Below are 17,854 nucleotides of genomic sequence, written 5' to 3'. Positions count from 1 at the left end.
ACAAGGCAGATGACAATCGAAGAAAGGTGGAATGCTCAGTAGTGACAGCTGCAAGAGGCAGTACATGGGCAGTGGCCGAGACAGCGGCTAAAATAAAGCTGTTTCAGAGCCTGCAGTAATGTGTCTACACTTTGAAAGCAGCTAAGAGGTGCCAGTTAGTCCCAGTCTGAAGTTAGAAGAGCGACACAATGGAAGTGCAGTTGCATTAGGCTGCAAATTCATTTTCCAGCTCAACAAGCACAGGAACAAGAGTTGCAGCCTGATCAGTGCTACGCCTCCATTACCTTTGCTAGAATGCATGTGTGCTGTGCCGGGGTCTGTTTTCATGCATACACAGCAAGTGGTATCAATAAACAAACCCTTATAGACTCATTACGTTGTATCATAATAAGCACTCACATGGTAACAATGGTCTATCAACATTATCTACTTAGTTTTCTCCTGTTTTTGCCTTCTCAGCACGAGCGTCTGCGTATTATTTTTAGCATCCTCTTTTCAGTGGTGCCCAACATTACATGCGAGGTACAGCAGGCGGATATAGCAAATGATTGAGGAGTTGGAATGAGAACAGGCATTTAATGCATACACTAAGACAACCAAGTGCACTCACTAAAAAACTGTTCCACACGAAGAGAACAGAACAGGGACACATTAAGCATATGTGAGAGTGGATAAGAGCACACATGAAGGAGGGAGGCCACTAATTGTGATCAAATGCTTGGGTGGCTTATATGTCCATGCAACACCAGCACATTCATCAGGTGTACATTGCTACATACCAAACCACAGACCAGATCTCTCAGAACAATTGATCCAAGCATGTCAACAAACTTTTCTGTACAGTGAACAATGAAATGAAGAAATGAGCCCTAAGGCATTTTCTTTCTTACTGTACTATGCAACCTACGGAAAACTCACTTGAGGCGCCGGTGCTGTCAATGATGTTTCTACAAAATTCTATCAAATCGTTATCACAGAAAACCATATGCTGATACATACCTCGCCCCAGAGTGGCATCTTTATTGGTGATGTGCTTAGGCTTCCCTCCCTTCTAGTGCTTTGTTGCCTAGTCATGTCTTTTTAAGATCGATTTGAAACTGGTTCCTAATGAGTATTATAACGTTTATGGTTAGTTTCAGAAATTTGTTGCCTGCTCGTCTGCAAGTTCCGCGACAAACACGCAATATTTTGGAACGCTTTATAGGAATGAAATATCTTTTCTTGAACAATAACACAAAACAGAAGCCTTACGAAGTAAATCGCTTTATTTCGCGCTCGTTGAATACCATTTCATCTTTGGCCACCATAAAAGTAAAGGTCATTGGTACTCATCACTATTCTCAGGGTGCCAGACGCACGCGATAAAGGGGTCAGCATACAGCGAAGCGACAATTACCTCAGATTAAAGGGTAGGGAGCCTGAACCCTGTGTAGCTTGGCGAGAGGAAGTGGCGACGAATCCGGGCGACGACGCAGGCGGGCAGCACTACCCTGTTGCCTCTTCCCAGCCTGCCCCAAATCTAGTTAGTGAAGAGGCGGTACGCGACGAAACGGTTTTGCGTGAAAATAACAAGCGTTACAGCGAGTCAAAAATCCGCGCACCTGTCTTGCGACGCTTCCGCACTGCTGTAGTTGACCTTGGTGAAACATTGCCTACTTGTTCACATCGTCGTCATGCCTTGTGTTGTCTACGTTTTCCTCCGCCAGAGCTATGTACACAGCGCGCAGTACTTGCGGCGTGCAGCATACGCTCTCGAAGGCGGGGTGGCCGGTGATGCAGCCATCGCCCTGCTCATTCACCACCTGTGGCACGCTGCGGCAACAAAGCTGCTCGTCGACCGTCGGCATGCTCTCACAGCAGCCGCAAGTGAACCTTCGAAGGAGCAGAGGCAAACATGAAACGGGATTTCATGAAAGAAGTAAACTTATGTGTCTTGGCACGCAAACTAGAAGTCCGCTCGTCACGGAACGCACCATGGAACGCTGTCGTTTTCTCTGCCACAGGGGGAATCTGGTGAACCCGCCGGCGAGTCGCTGATGTCGTCGATCTGCGGGTCTCGAAATGGCGTGAACGCGTATGGCTCCAAACCCATCACGGCGGTAGCTTCACGCAGCCGCTTTTCGAGCTCCGGATCCATGGCAAAATCGCAGACTACGTCGATGTGCCTACCAGAGCGGCCTTGAGAATACTGGCTCGCCACCAGAAGTAGGCAATCAGAGCCAACCGACGTGACGTTTTCATAGGGGGGGCAGCGGGGCATAGTCCCGCCCTGTTTTTTTTTTTTTAGACAGAATTTCGGCGGCCATGAGTTAGGGGACATAAGCGTGGAAAGGAGGGCCATCATTCTTAATCGCCAATACCTTCGGTGTTAGTGAGGCTGGCATAAAAATGTTCGCGGTGCGGTGACGTGTGGTGGAATACCGACACCTGGTGCCCTTTCGTAACATTGGTGTTTAGCTTTTCATGGCCTCTTTACATACTATATACATCTCCCAGCAATCAGTTTGTTTGACAGTTCAACGTTGGTGTACATGAGTCTGACTTTCAACATTACAAGTATCGTCTCAAGCCGCCAGCTACGGCGCTATCGGATTTACGGCTCACACGTCGTAGAGAATATTTTCCTCCATATGTACATTTTTATGCAACGAGCGCAGCGCTTTCGTTCTCCAAGATTTCATTCTTTTCCACTAAGCATTAACTTGTCACTTAATCACGGCCCATGAGACATACGCGACGAAGTGACAAGAGTATTTCTTTCTGGATTTAAAATCACAAATGCTGGACATACTTCTGAGAAATATGAGAGGTATTCCTCATTTTAAATGTTTTCATCGAGCAAAGTTTCTGATAAAGAATCTGCGCACACATGGACTGTGTTGAAGATAAGCTGCTTGAGCATCTGCATTTTGTTTTCTTTGAATTCCGAGCTGCGCTCACCATGAACCAGCGGGCTACAGTACGCATCCAGGCAAAAACCACCCGACGCCGCAGGTGCTGGCGTGGAACGAGCGCTAGGGTCGTCACGCCCCTAGCGGCGGCGCGAAGCGTAACTCTCGGAGATAAACTCGCATTGCTTCCGCGGTGAATGCGCAGGCCGTATGAAAGAGAGCGCGTGCCCCCCTCAAGACCAGCCGTGGTCAAGAATAACTAAGAAAAGCACATCCAAACCCCGTTGAAAGAAGAAATCCGTGCATTTGCTTGTCGGTGGCCGATGGACTTAAGCTAGCATTATGGAGGTGCTGGGTTCGAACTCGTGTGCCACCGGGTATCCACCTGTTTTCTTATGGTTGCAAGGTTTCAACGGATTGGCGCTCGGTTTTATTGGGGCGAAGTGCTTAGGAAAATTGTCCCGGACCAAACCGTTGCGTTTATAGGTCAGTGACTCGTTCCGCCGTCAAGCAACTTTAGTCCGCATTGTGGGGTCCACATGTGGCTTTTATGTTGATAGCCTTAATCCTTTATGTGCAAATCAACGCTACATCCGTAACTATTGTTCCTTTATTTATTCATTGGACTCCGAAACGCGGCCATGTTTCTCGATGTTAGGGCGGAATGACTAGTTTGAAGTGCGAGAAGGTTTATAGTTTATGTGGGTTTAACGTCCCAAAGCGACTCAGGCTATGACAGACGCCGTAGTGAAGGGCTCCGGAAATTTCGACCACCTGGGGTTCTTTAACGTGCACTGACATCGCGCAGTACACGGGCCTCTAGAATTTCGCCTCCATCGAAATTCGACTGCCGCGGCCGGGATCGAACCCGCGTCTTTCTGGCCATCAGCCGAGCGCCATAACCACTCAGACACCGCTGCGCCGAAGTGCGAGAAGGAGCGGACAAGGAGCGTTAAACCTCTGTGGAACCTTAGAAGGTAAAGATGGCCTCGATGTTCGTGCGCGCGCGCCCGTGTGTGTGTGTGTGTGTGTGTGTGTGTGTGTGTGTGTGTGTGTGTGTGTGTGTGTGTGTGTGTGTGTGTGTGTGTGTGTGTGTGTGTGTGTGTGTGTGTGTGTGTGTGTGTGTGTGTGTGTGTGTGTGTGTGTGTGTGTGTGTGTGTGTGTGTGTGTGTGTGTGTGTGTGTGTGTGTGTGTGTGTGTGTGTGTGTGTGTGTGTGTGTGTGTGTGTGTGTGTGTGTGTGTGTGTGTGTGTGTGTGTGTGTGTGTGTGTGTGTGTGTGTGTGTGTGTGTGTGTGTGTGTGTGTGTGTGTGTGTGTGTGTGTGTGTGTGTGTGTGTGTGTGTGTGTGTGTGTGTGTGTGTGTGTGTGTGTGTGTGTGTGTGTGTGTGTGTGTGTGTGTGTGTGTGTGTGTGTGTGTGTGTGTGTGTGTGTGTGTGTGTGTGTGTGTGTGTGTGTGTGTGTGTGTGTGTGTGTGTGTGTGTGTGTGTGTGTGTGTGTGTGTGTGTGTGTGTGTGTGTGTGTGTGTGTGTGTGTGTGTGTGTGTGTGTGTGTGTGTGTGTGTGTGTGTGTGTGTGTGTGTGTGTGTGTGGTGTGTGTGTGTGTGTGTGTGTGTGTGTGTGTGTGTGTGTGTGTGTGTGTGTGTGTGTGTGTGTGTGTGTGTGTGTGTGTGTGTGTGTGTGTGTGTGTGTGTGTGTGTGTGTGTGTGTGTGTGTGTGTGTGTGTGTGTGTGTGTGTGTGTGTGTGTGTGTGTGTGTGTGTGTGTGTGTGTGTGTGTGTGTGTGTGTGTGTGTGTGTGTGTGTGTGTGTGTGTGTGTGTGTGTGTGTGTGTGTGTGTGTGTGTGTGTGTGTGTGTGTGTGTGTGTGTGTGTGTGTGTGTGTGTGTGTGTGTGTGTGTGTGTGTGTGTGTGTGTGTGTGTGTGTGTGTGTGTGTGTGTGTGTGTGTGTGTGTGTGTGTGTGTGTGTGTGTGTGTTTATGGGGATGGTGCATGCGTCGTAGTGGCGGTTCGCTGAATCGTCCCTTGATATTGGCAGAGCATGCTTCAATAATTGTCTTCACCCATACGAACCCACTGCGCGCTTTATAGCAGTGGATATGCTCTGGTTACGTGCTCCTTGCGGTCAAATTCTCTTTAATTGTGGTCTTCGTGTTTTTTGTTAATTTATTTATCAGAATGACCACAGTGCCATTGTCTGGCGTAACGGGGAGTGGGGGGGATACTATGCATACAAATACCACCGCGTGCAGCTGGTGAGGAAACGAAATGACATTGTGCTAAACAATTCTGAATCATTGTGCATAAGATATGTAAAAGAAAGACAATGAATCGTTTGATGGCATGTTCCTCAGGCAGCTTGTTTCCTTCCGATATCGTGTTTGGAAAAACAAGACTTAAAGGGCAGTTCCGCACCTCTTTTCTTTAACTTTTGTGAATGATCTATCTGCAATGACACATAATCACGGTTAAATACATATTGCGCTCGATTAATTCCAGTTCCAGAACGGTATATCTCCAGAAAGAATTTTAAACGCAGAACTTTCCTACGTTTCTGAAGTGTCTCCCTGCGTGACAACGCGTTGCAGGTTAACCGTAGTACAACGCAAGGAGCACTTGTTGATGACGGAACTGCCATTTGCTTCAGGCACAAGTGGCGGCTGTCACATTTCAGCTTCTCAAGTGTTTATTTCCGTTTTCGGAACAATGTGCTGCGCCCAAAGCATTTCTAAAACCAGCAAGTTTTTTTTTTATACTTGTCCCCGTCAAGCGGATATTGGCGCCGTTTTGGCTTATTGTTTGTTTTGCTTATGTGATGCACGCGGACTTTGGTGACTATGCACTTGCCACTCGAATGTTGATAAGCGATATTTGTCATTCAGGTCGAGAGATAAGGAAGTGCACGAGCACTTATCTGATCTCCACTCCTATCAGTCATAGCGAAGCTCGTTCTTTATGTCCCAGTGGAACCGAAGCGTCGAACGACGAGATTAAGGAACTCCAGGCCTCGAAATTTCTTATTTCGCAAACAATGTTCCAGGATATCCGTGGCCACTGCACCACTGATAGAGGCTTTTGTATTAGTACTTCGCCGCCTACTCCTGTGCCACTGCGCTGCTAAGACTGGGGCCACGTGACGAAAGTATTGCCCATATTAACGCTGCTCTCCTGTGGTCAATGGTCACGTGTTTACAGCGCATGCATGACGACGGCCGTTTCAGAGGAAATCAGCTTTCTTTCTCGTCGGACGCAGTCAGATTCCCTCTTAGCGAAGCTGATGGGGCGCTGATATTGCTTATCGTAGCCGTTGCTTTTCTAATTTCAGTATCGTGCTAGCGCCTCAGGTTACGATTCACTCTGGACAATAATAATAATAATAATAATAATAATCTTTATTCATGCCTACAGGTATGAAAAAGGAGTCGAGGGAAAAAGCTCCGAAGCTTGCCACGCCCTCGACCCCTGGAAGAAGAAACCGGCAAGCAGGGTTTTTCTTTCCACATAGTTATTTCCTAGCATGTCACAAGCGATCTTTACAAAGAAAATAATACATGTTTATAGAAAATTAGCATTAAAAGAAAACAGGAATAGATTCACAGTTAATAAAACAAAGGAAAGAAAGCAGTAAAGAAGAAAACTATAAACATGATTTGACATAATATAAAATGGGCCTTAAAAGATATGAGTCTTAAATCAACGTTGTTCTTTTGCAGTATAATGAGGTGTTTTAGAACTTGATAGGATAGCATTTGTTGTCCATAATTTGTTCTCATAGTTTGTATATGATATGGAATAATGTTGCGTGTGTTATACGTATGATTATTTCCAGTTAATGAGGCCAAAGTTTGCAGTTGTTGCATATTATTTCGTACTTCGTTCTTAAAGTGCGATAATAACTTAAAGCTGTACAAGTAAAAGATTTTCAGTGCATTAAAAGTTATGAAACTGTTGGTGGTGCTTTGTTTTATATTTAATTGGAATATTCATCGTATGGCCCTTTTTGGAGAATAAAGATAAATAGCGTCTCCTTAACTTGTCAGCTACTTTATTGTTGAGAGCTTCGTTAAAACGAGGCTTAACTGTGGTACAGACCAGTGGAAGATCGGCTCTCCAGTCTATGTGCGGAATGTACCCCGCGCTGGCACTGGTGTCGCAGAGCATGCGCAGAGATCTCGGAGGCTCCTGCCCGCATGAGTAGGTGCACGGAGCTGGTGCACTGCGGAAGGGCGCCCCGTAACATTATTGGGTAGTTTCCTTGCTGGAAACCTGCACGGCCGCCACTGGTTGTCCGAGTGCACAAAAGGCGCTACCGTGTCGTAATGAATTTAAGGGCGGACACTGAGCACAATTGCACGAGCTTTCGTTTTGTATAGAGCTCTATTTTGGACTCCATCGATATTCCTTCTAAAGTATAAAACGTTTTCTCTGCTGGGAAATTCGGACTTAAAGTCGTTTTTCTCCCTCGACCTGGGTTCACAAGCACAATAAGTTAAGAGGCCGGGGGCGTGTTTTTGTATCGTACCGAAAGCTCGAATTCACCCAGCATCGACCGTTGTTCCGCGTATCTTGTCATTTTGACTTGTCGCGAGTTCAAGCTTGGCCACTGACCCCATTGTTGATCGTTACCTTGCCGTGCCATGACCCACACCGGGGATCCAGTGCCATTCCATGGCGATTTCTATGTCACCCCACCAAAATGTGCGGCGCACTGGTGGGGTCAAGCTGCGTTTCCTTTCGGAAATTTCCGTCGAAAAGGACGCCCTGTCCATGCCTTCATTGCTCAACGCGGGCTCAACGGTCAGTGCCTTTATACAAGCAGTATGTCTTGCAGCGTTTGCATTTGTTATGGAATTGCAGCATTTCTTCACCAGGAGACCAGGCTGGCCACTGCGGAGGCGCAATCGTCGTGGTTCTACATCACCCGCATTCTTCCACCACGCCTCTGGTATGGTTGTCTCGAAGCGATCTCTCGCCCGACAGGGTGCCTGATTGTGAATCGTGTGCCTCAATGTCTACTCCGACTGTCAGCCACTATTCCCCGCACTGTCGTCTGGAATATTATGTGGTATCGATAACGTGCACGCCTCCCGTCACTCTGAGAGAGGGCCTTCGACATCAGACAACCTCTCCTGCGCAGCCAACAACAAGCACACCAGCATCTATCCTGAAGCAGCGACCCCTGGACCTCCCACCTCTTGCTGCCACAAGAGGTGTTCTTCGAAGGGGCTCCAGAAAAGAACACGCTGGCGCCTGTCTTAGGCATACAAGACTCGCCAAGGACGTCCAGCCAAAAGAAAATCCATCAGTTTGGAGACTCAGAGTTGTAATGTCAGACTCAGAGAGATCAGAAGGTAGCCCTTATCTTTACGCCCCTCGTCAAAGCGTACAAGACTCCTCCAAGCAGTCTCGCCTGAAGAACGGCCAGCTGGAGAAGAAAGCAAGACCTTCAAAGGATATAGAAATGTCCAGTGACCGATCTAGCCAGTTAATGACTTCCACAGATAATTGCAGCGATGATTCTGGTACTGATCTGTAAGATAGCACATGGGACTCGTTCGCTCTGAAGAGCCGACGCCACCGCAGCCCGGTCCAAGTTTGCCGCATGCTCCCAGTGTGCAGAACAGAAGTGCCAACCGGTATACTGATGAGAACAAGGCACCGGGACAGGGAGCTCGTCAGACATCAATCCCCCCGCGCACAAAAATTCTGCCAGAGTTCCTGATTCAAGATGCTGCCCGTTGCCTGCACTCGCCCACTGCAGACGATTTAGCTGTTGCAAGGCATGCTCAGCCAGAAGCCAAACAGTCACTATCTCAGCCAGACCCTGGAGCTCAAAAAACAAGCTTTGCAGAATGTGGAGACGTCGAATGAAGACCACCTCGATGAAACGCCACTTATGGACAGCGATAAGGACACGTTTCCTGAAAGAAAGATTCGCTCACATAACCTGCGAGAGCACATATGACCAGAGGCATTAAGGTGTCGGCACCTGAGGAAGGGAAGCAGACCGGGTGCTGCTGCATACGTGTGCACTGCCATATCGGCACTCGACACGGTAGCACTCCAGGCGTTTGCATTCCACCCGTCGCTACTGCACAAATCGGTACTGAAAACTTCAGCACTGCACGCCTCGGCGCTGCAAACTTTGACATGGCAGTGCACCATACGGCACTGCAGATGTCGGAAATGCACAGGTCAGCACTGCTCAGTTTCGGATGCCTGCTGAAGCGGAAGAGTTCACTACTCTCTGCGACAATAACGGTAGCGAGCAAGTTGAAGACCCGCCAAGCAGAACATGTTCTCAGGTGTCAACAGTCTCTCTGCGCGTGACCGGATTAGCAGCCAGTGGGGAACCCGCTGCCGAGGAAGAAGACGAACCTCTTATTGAGCAGCACGCAGTCAACATTAGTATTTATGAAGCCTCAGTAAGTGAAGCGGAAGAAGAGGAGGACGACGTGATTATATCAGATTGCTTACTAAGAAGAAGAAGAAGACTGCTCCTCAAAGGCGCTCTTGGAATTATAACCCACTCGCATGGAAAGTCCCAAGGCCCGCTGGTCGTGGAGCTCTGCCACGAGGACAAAGAAGACTGAGGCACCTCTGGCCAAGATCAGTAACATGCTGCCGCCGCCGTCAGTGGGTAGACTCAAAGTGGCGCGTGAGCGTTCATCAGGGTGGATGACGCCAGCAGCCGATGCCGAGCACCTACCGGTTGAGCAGCCAGCAAGCAATACATGGGCAGCCAGCGAGAGCACAGGTGGTCCCAGCACCATGTATGCAGCACCAAGTCCCAGGCGGAAGTCGGGGACGCAGAGTATAAGACGAAGAAGCAAGACAAAAGCCATCCTGGAATCTCCGCGTAGTCCAGGCAAGAGGCTGGCCACAAGCAGCCCTCGCAGGCAATCAACGACGCACAGTGCGAGAAGGACAGGGGTAGCCAGGAAGAAGTCTGCAATGCCCAGCCACAAAGGACAGCCAAAAACCAGCCCCGTGAAACCACACCACAAATCCCGTCTGGCTTCAGGCAAGCACAAAACAGCCCAACAGCATGCCTCATTATCACTCAAGCAGAGTTGCCGCAATCCAGCTGCTCAGACACCGAGTCCTCAACCGGAGCCCCTATGCCGAGTCCTGCTGAGGAATCCTGAGAAGAAAATCATGAAGTTTCAGCAGCGTTCCTCTTCAGCGGAAGTCCAGGAACGGTTACCACAGCGAGGTTCCGGCGACGGCAAATTGCCAAGCAAGAAGGCAGGCGGCACAATGGCAAGGCGTTCGCTTGACACAGGTGTTGCGAAGGAGCTCTTGCCTACGTCGTCTATACGCCGTTCTCACCTAACACCTGACCGGCCGCAGTGCCCAGAATGGCGCACTGCAGCACCACCATCCAGGATAAATGGTTATCGACGTAGGGTTTCTTCGCAGCTAGCACCCACCATGCCATTGAGGGGATTTCTGAAGGCTATGATGCTGGAAGTGACGCAGAGACAAGTCCTCGCACTAGAAATCGAAGTCACAAAGGCAAGCCCGACCAGACTACGCAGCCAAAAACGGACCTTCCAGTTCACCGCAGAAGTCGCCTACAGCAGCGCAGTGCTGGATATAACCGCTCAAGCGCCTGCCGCCGAAGCAAAACCGGTGCGGGAGTCAACCTACACTGCACCCCGCAACCATGGCTCCGCCAAGCGCAAGGCGAGTGAAGGGATGGAGTCGCCGGTTGGAGATGCGAACCCATCGCCACCTAAAACGCAGCGATCTTCCAAGAAACGGGCCAAGAGATCGGCTGATGCTGAAGGTTACGAGCTTGTCCAGCCTACAAGCGTGCTGATAAAGGCTCCGAGACGAAGCCACCAGCGGATCTCTTCTCGCCGCCCGCTACACTGCAACGCCAGTTGGAGAAAGACGGGGAGAGTCTGCCGGTGCCAAGTCGTCTCCCCCCAGAAAACGAAGCAGCGGAAGTGCGCCATGATAGCGCCCGTGTTCTCACGGGTACCTGAGTCCAGAAAAGGCCAGCTGCAAGCAGCACAAAATTCCAGAAGACGCCCAGGCAGCCAGTGGTTGGTGACAAGCTGAATCTGGTAAAGCCAACAGTTCCAGTGCACTGAACGACCCGATCATCATCCACCAGGACTCCTAGCACTAAAAGCACGAAAAGAGATGAATAGTGGCTACTTCTTTTGAAGCTGATTCAAATTTTTTAACATATAATTTCGTTTAAAAGTAACGATTGAAATCACATTCCATATACAGCCGCTGTATACCATGTTCAGGGGGCTCGATTTTCATTCAAGTGAAAATAGTTCGCTTTTTGCCTGAACCATGCCTTATACTTTATGGTGCAAATAAAATGAATGAAAAAAAATGAACTTGGAGGTGTCTGCCTTTACTTGAGGACCAAATTGGGCTCCAGCAGAAGTGCAGAGCATACATGCAGCCTGCGCACGGCCTTGAAAGCTCTCTTCTAAAACGTTTTAACTGTGAACGAGGTTTCAATTTCACTTACATTTTTTTACAAAAACAACTTGCAAGCGCTAGCCGCTATTCGTTCCCTCACCAGAAAGTGCTCCTTGCGTTGTATACGCTTTAGCAGCAACGCTCCGTCGCGCTGGGGCGAATAAGAAAAAAGAAAACCACACTAAAAGGGTATTAGACCGGCAGGAGCAGGTAACCAGTGCATATGTGCTGCTGCAACGTGCACAGCGGGTTCGTATCAGTGAAGACAATTATTGTATCATGCTCAGCAGGTAAGAAGAAAAGCATCAGGGAAAGCGGCAGGAACACGCTACTGCAGCGCATGCACGTGCAGCCCCATAAGCAGCGACTTTAACGCTGCCGAACATAGTCCTCTCCTGTCGTTTGCGTTCGTGCTGGCGGAAGAACCAATCAAAGCTGTGATTTCCCAGCGCGGGTTCGTTCGCCAAGTTCAAACGTGCCGAAGTGCGAGAAGAAGAGGTAAAAAAAATTGAAGGCCTGCAAATTTCACTTTTTTTCCTTGTAGCCGCGAGCGCACGCCCCATCCGCCCATTCCTTCTCCCCAACACACACATACACGCACGCACACACACACACACACACACACACACACACACACACACACACACACACACGCACACACACACACACACACACACACACACACACACACACACACACACACACACACACACGTACGCGCCCACACACATCGTAGGGGAGCTTCATGGTCTAAGATTCCATTGGGGTTCAACTCTCCTTGTCCGCTCAGATTCTTTCTCGCACTTGAAGCCAGTCAATCCGCCCCAACAGCAAAAATCATGGCCAAGTTTTTGAGTAAAATGAATAAATAGAGGCACAGTAATTACGGAGATTCTGTTCATTGGCGCATACGCGATTATGGCTATCAAAAAGAGGGCCATCGCCAGGAAAGCCCCACTTCAGGCCAGGGGAAATCTTGTAACCATTAGAAAACCTGTGAGTGCTTCGTGGCACGCGGGATCGAACCTAACATATCCTGAATGCGAGCTTTAGTCTCTCGGCCAGCAACGACGCTGCGGTAGCATGGGTTCGGCCTTTCAAGGGGTTCGGATGTGATTTTCTTAGCTAAGTGTGGCGTCGTTTGAAACTGACCTTGATTTTCCGGTCTAATGAAGCCTTTAATGCCTTCCTCCCCGAACTTTGACGTCAGCTAAAGCGCTGCAGTGGCTAGGGTCTTGTAATTTCTGTCTGGTTATAGTTGAACATATTCAAAGTCCTCAGCTATTACTGGCGCTTTGCAACGTCGTGTTCACGTTAGCAGTTCGCATGACTGTAGGCAACAGCGGCAAATCCTATATCGCGGATGAAAGAACTTCCAAAGTACCAATGCTGGCTTTTCGTCAAAGCGCGGTGCTGTCGTAGTCACTTCTTCGATGAGTGAAACAGATTTGCATGGAATAGTCCTTTGTTGGATTTGTTGGTAGTCCAACAAGTTCAACTAGTCTGTGTGCATTACTAGAACCTGCCTCAATCGATTAGAATGGACGAAGCCTTCCCAAAGCTTCATCAGCAGTTTCGAAGACATTTAAGTTGAGCAAGGTGCAGCTCACGTCCAGGCACGACGTGGAAGGCTTGAAAGGCTCCTTTAGCCCAGACTGTAAGGGTCATTTTGGGACGCTGTTGCGAATAACGAGGAAAACAACATCAGCAACCCCTTTTATAGGGCAAAGCCGCGCTATCGCTGCGTCCATTCTGTCCAATAGACTAAAGGTTACATTCGGGAGGTGCTGGGTTCGATCCCGTGTGCCACCGGGTACCCATCGGTTTTCTAATGGCTATATGATTTCCACCGCCCTGGTGCTCGGCTTTCCTGATGCTAAGTGCTTCAGAAAATTGTCCCGGGCCAAACCGTTGCATTGACGGGTCAGTGAGTCGTTCCGCAGTCAAACAACTTAAACCAGCACTGTGGAGTCCATTTGCGGCATTTTTATAGCCTTAATCGCTATCAAATAATTAATCATTTAAATCATGTTAATCATGACAGTTAATCATTTTTTTCAAAAACTCGGTCTAGTTTCTTGCTCTCGGGGCGGATTAAATGGCGTTAATCATGACAGTTAATCATTTTTTTTCAAAAACTCGGTCAAGTTTCTTGCTCTCGGGGCGGATTAAATGGCTTGATGTGCCAAAAGGAAACTGAGCGGGAGAAGCGTGAGAGTGTGTGTGTGTGTGTGTGTGTGTGTGTGTGTGTGTGTGTGTGTGTGTGTGTGTGTGTGTGTGTGTGTGTGTGTGTGTGTGTGTGTGTGTGTGTGTGTGTGTGTGTGTGTGTGTGTGTCTGCGTGTGCGTGCGTGCGTGTGTGCGTGTGTGTGCGTGTGTGTGTGTGTGTGTGTGTGTGCGCGCGTGTGTGCGTGCGTGCGTGCGTGCGTTCGTGTGTGTACAAGGCCGTGTACAAGCTTCATGCATGCACTGCACTCCTGCTTTCGCCCAACTTGGTCCTCAAGTAAAAGCAGCATTCTGCAAGATCCTGCTTTTTTCATTTTTATTTACACCATAAAGATGAAGGCATGGCTCAACCAAAAAGCGAAATAATTTCGCTTGGATGTAACCCGAGCCCTCGGAAAATGGCATAAAGCGACTGTACATAGCGTATCATTTCTACCGCCACTTTTAAAGCAAAATAAATAAATTTGCATCAGCTTAAAAATAAGTAGCCACTATTCAACTATTTTCGCGCTTTTAGTGCTGGGAGCCCTGGTGGATGGTGATCGGATCGTTCGGTGCAGTGGAACAGTTGGCTGTCCCTGCTTCAGCTTGTAACGAACCACTGACTGCCTGGGCGCCTTCTGGAATTTTGTGCTGCTTGCAGCTTCCCTTCTGCTCGGCTCAGGTGTCCGTGAGAGAACGGGCGCTATCACAGCGCACATCCGATGCTTCGTTTTCGGGGTTGAGACGACTTGGCAGCAGCAGACTTTCCCCGTCTTTCTGCTACTGGCATTGCAGTGTAACGGGCGGCAATAACAGATCCGCTGATGGCGTCGTCTCGGAGCATTTATCAGCAGGCTTGTAGGCTGGACAAACTCTTAGCCTTCAGCATCAGCCGATCTCTTGGCCCGTTTCTTCGAAGATCGCTGCTTTTCAGGTGGCGATGGCTTCGCATCTCCAACCAGCGACTCCCTCCCTTCACTCGCCTTGCGCTTGGCGGAGCCATGGCTGCGGGGTGCACTGTAGGTTGGCTCCCGCACCGGTTCTGCTTCGGTGTGAGGCGCTTGAGCGGTTATGTCGAGCATTGCGCTTCTGGAGGTGACTTCTGCGGTAAGCCAGAGGGTGCCTTTTTGGCTTCGTAGTCTGGTGGGGCTTGCTTTTCTGACTTGGATTCCTCTTATGGGGACTTGTCTCTGCGTCACTTCCAGCATCATCGCCTTCAGCAATGCCCCTAATGGCATGGTGGGTGCTAGCTGCGAAGAAACATAGCGTCGATAACCATTTAGCCTGGACGGTGGTGCTGCAGTGCGCCGTTCTGGGCACTGCTGCCTATCAGGTGTCAGGTTGGAACGGCGTATGGACGACGTAGGCAACAGCTCCTTCGCAACAACTGTGTCAGGCGAACGCCTTGCCATTGTGCCGCCTGCCTTCTTGCTGGGCAATTTTCCGTCGCTGAACCTGGCTCTGATAAGCATTCCTGGACGTCCGCAGAAGAGGAACGCTGCTACAACTTTGTGATTTTTTTGCAGGATTGCTCAGCAGGACTCGGCATAGGGGCTCCGGTTCAGGACTCGGCGTCCGAGCAGATGGATTGTAGCAACTCTGCTTGAGTGATAATGAGGCATGCGGTTGGGCAGTTTTGTTCTTGCCTGAAGCCAGACGGGATCTGTGGTATGCTGCTACACGTCCACGCTCGCTGATAGCATCGGCGCAAGTGGAAGGACTTGCATGCCTGCCCGTTATACTCTTTAACGGCATCCCTGTCAGTAGTTCCTCCTCTACGTTTGCAGGAGAACAACGTCGCCTGGCTCTCAGAGTTTTCGAAGGGCTCGGTTTCTTGTACTTCTCAGGATTGTCCAAAAGTGGTCTCCGTTGACGACTTAGTTTCTGAGCAGTCTTCTTTCGAAGTTATCGCCTCAATGGCGCCTCCTGCTTGGTTGCGCCTGCTCTGGACTGCCCCGTCACGTCTTGTGCTGCCTCCTTCATTTCAGAGCTTGGAGTGCGAGGCTGTTTAGAGGCTTTCACGGGGCTGGTTTTAGCTGTCGTTTGTGGCTGGGCATTGCAGACTCCTTCCTGGCTACCCCTATCCTTCTCGCACTGGGCGTCATTGATTGCCTGCGAGGACAGGGTGTGGCCAGCATCTTGCGTGAATTCCGCCTAGAGGCCAAGATGGCTTTTATCTTGTTTCTTCCTCTAGGACTGGGCGTTCGCAACCTCCGCCTTGTGCTTGGTGTTGCATGTTTGGGGCTGGGTCTACATGCGCTCTCGCTGGCTGCCCGTGCCTTGTTTGCTAGTTGCTGAACCTGCAAGTAATCTGCATCGGCTGATGGCGTCGCCCACCCTCCTGAGAGCCCACGCGTCACTTGGAGTGCATCCACTGATGGCGGCGGCTGCATGTTAACTGAGCTCGGCCAGTGGTGCCTCAGTCTCCGTGGTGCTCCTACCAGAGCTCCTCGACCAGCTGGCCGCTGGGCTTTCCATGCGAATGAGCTGCAATTCCAAGAGCGGCTCTAAGGAGGTTGTTGCTGTTACCTCATTCAATGCCACATGCCCACATAGAGGGATTGGCCAAGAATGGGGGGCACAGAGAGTTTTCCATATAAATATTTCCTGGACGAAAATAAAATGAATGCTGAGGAAGGAAGAAATAAACAAAAGGGAATAGCGAAATTAAACGGTAAATGCATAACGCACGCAGGAGACCGAGACTGATGTTTATAGCAGGATGGTTAAATGATAATGATAATAGTAAGAATAAAATTATTATTGGAAAAATAAAATTACCAAGGTAGCCGATTTGATCCCATTAAAAAATTTTGGACGGCGGTAAAAACAAACTTGTGGATGTAACGAAGTATGGTGGCTCGAAACGACAATATGACTGGGCCAAGCTGTTTAAGTGGTTTCTCTCAAAACGCTCTTGTCATCATGGCGTACCGGCGACAAAACAACAAAAAATGGTCTATGATTTCGTGCTCGCCACAGAATACGCAGACTTGATTAAGCGCCAACCCAGACCTGTGCAAATAAAAATTTAAGGGTGGGATTCGGCAGCGGAGCTTTGATAGAGATACCTCAAGCTGCCGTGATGGCATGATTGCCTGCTCCACAAATACTTCAGGTGCAGGAAATCATAAGATCTTAAAAGAGATCCAGTTGTCATTTTTAGCAAATTCTGTCTTCGAAACCTCGCTGCGGTGATGTACAGGGGTAGTCAAAAAATGCCAGGCCGCTCCGAATGGCCGCGGAGCGGCTCCTCTCCGCTATCGGGGCGCTGTTATCGCACGCTTCGTCTCTCTGCGCTTGTGTTTCCAGGGTATGCGCTGAGAGGGAGTGATGCCCCCTCTCTCTCACTCTACTCGACAACGAAGCAGTTCGCTCTTGGCTCTCCGTATTCGGCTGTGGTGCAGCGCATCGCGGTGCAGACGACCATTCGCATAAAGTGACGCACTATGCGGGCGGCCGTATTAAGTATGACTTCATGAGCTTCTTCCTACGTTTCGGTTTCCTGGCGTACGATATAGTGCATTTACCTTCACCTACGCCAGGAAACCGAAACGTAGGAAGAAGCACACGAAGTCATACTAAATACGGCCGCCAGCATATCAGCGCCCCATGAGCTCCGCTATGAAGTCTAACTGCGGCCGACCAAAAGGAAGGCTGATTTTCTCCGAAACGGCAGCGTCGTGCATAAGCACGTGTCCATCTACTACAGGGGAAGCGGCGCGACTAGGCGCAATACTTTCGTCGCATGGCTCTAGTTTCTAGCGGTAGTGCGCTCAGCAGCGTGGCCGCGTATGAGTAGGTCCTTATGTACGAACAAGAAGGCCTCTATCAGTTGTGGGTCGTCCCGAGATATCCCTGAGTTCCCTCACCAACAAGTGCTCCTTGTGTTGTAGGTTTAACCTGCAACGCGTCTTCACGCTGGGGCGAATGTGAAATATGAGTTTTATAAAATCATTATTGTCAGTACTTGCAGCGAAGACACACTGATTAAAATTTATGGCCATGGAGTAACGGCAAAGTAATGTGCGGTGCTTTTTACGGTAACGGTGACGGTAATGGGGTACCTTTTTGTAGCTAACGTAGGACACTAACGCGTTCCCTTTTTCAGCGTAACGAGTAACGTATTTAGTTACCTTTTTTGGGTAACGCCTACAACACTGAGAAGAATGCACTCCAGTCTCCGTGAAAAATTTCGCTACTTCCGCTGCTGTTCCTTTCGGTAGGGCTAAAGCCCCTAGATACGCTTTTTTTAGAAATGCTCATGAAGTGACTTTAGGTAGGGCTTTTGCCTCGGTGTAGCGGGTCAGGTAG

At 49.4% G+C, this 17,854-nt stretch overlaps 1 protein-coding gene across 1 annotated transcript; it reads right to left on the bottom strand.

Moving 5' to 3' along the window:
* Positions 1 to 1,652: 1,652 nt before the first annotated feature.
* LOC144125926 (uncharacterized) lies at positions 1,653 to 2,260 on the bottom strand. The gene is made up of 2 exons (XM_077659749.1): positions 1,974 to 2,260; positions 1,653 to 1,872 (listed from the first exon to the last, which is right to left on the bottom strand). Exons 1-2 carry the CDS (start codon positions 2,258 to 2,260, stop codon positions 1,653 to 1,655), a joined length of 507 nt encoding a protein of 168 aa, XP_077515875.1.
* Positions 2,261 to 17,854: the final 15,594 nt, after the last annotated feature.

Source organism: Amblyomma americanum, chromosome 1, assembly GCF_052857255.1.
Source record: "Amblyomma americanum isolate KBUSLIRL-KWMA chromosome 1, ASM5285725v1, whole genome shotgun sequence".
NCBI lineage: Eukaryota > Metazoa > Arthropoda > Arachnida > Ixodida > Ixodidae > Amblyomma > Amblyomma americanum.
Note: the sequence above shows the minus strand (reverse complement) of the source record. Positions and strands in the feature narration are given on the sequence as shown.

Coding starts and splice junctions, on each gene's coding strand:
- LOC144125926 (XM_077659749.1), bottom strand. CDS start 2,260: ATGCCCCGCTGCCCCCCCTATGAAAACGTCACGTCGGTTGGCTCTGAT. Junction 1,873..1,973: donor GAAAACGACAGCGTTCCATG/GTGCGTTCCGTG, acceptor GCTCCTTCGAAG/GTTCACTTGCGGCTGCTGTG.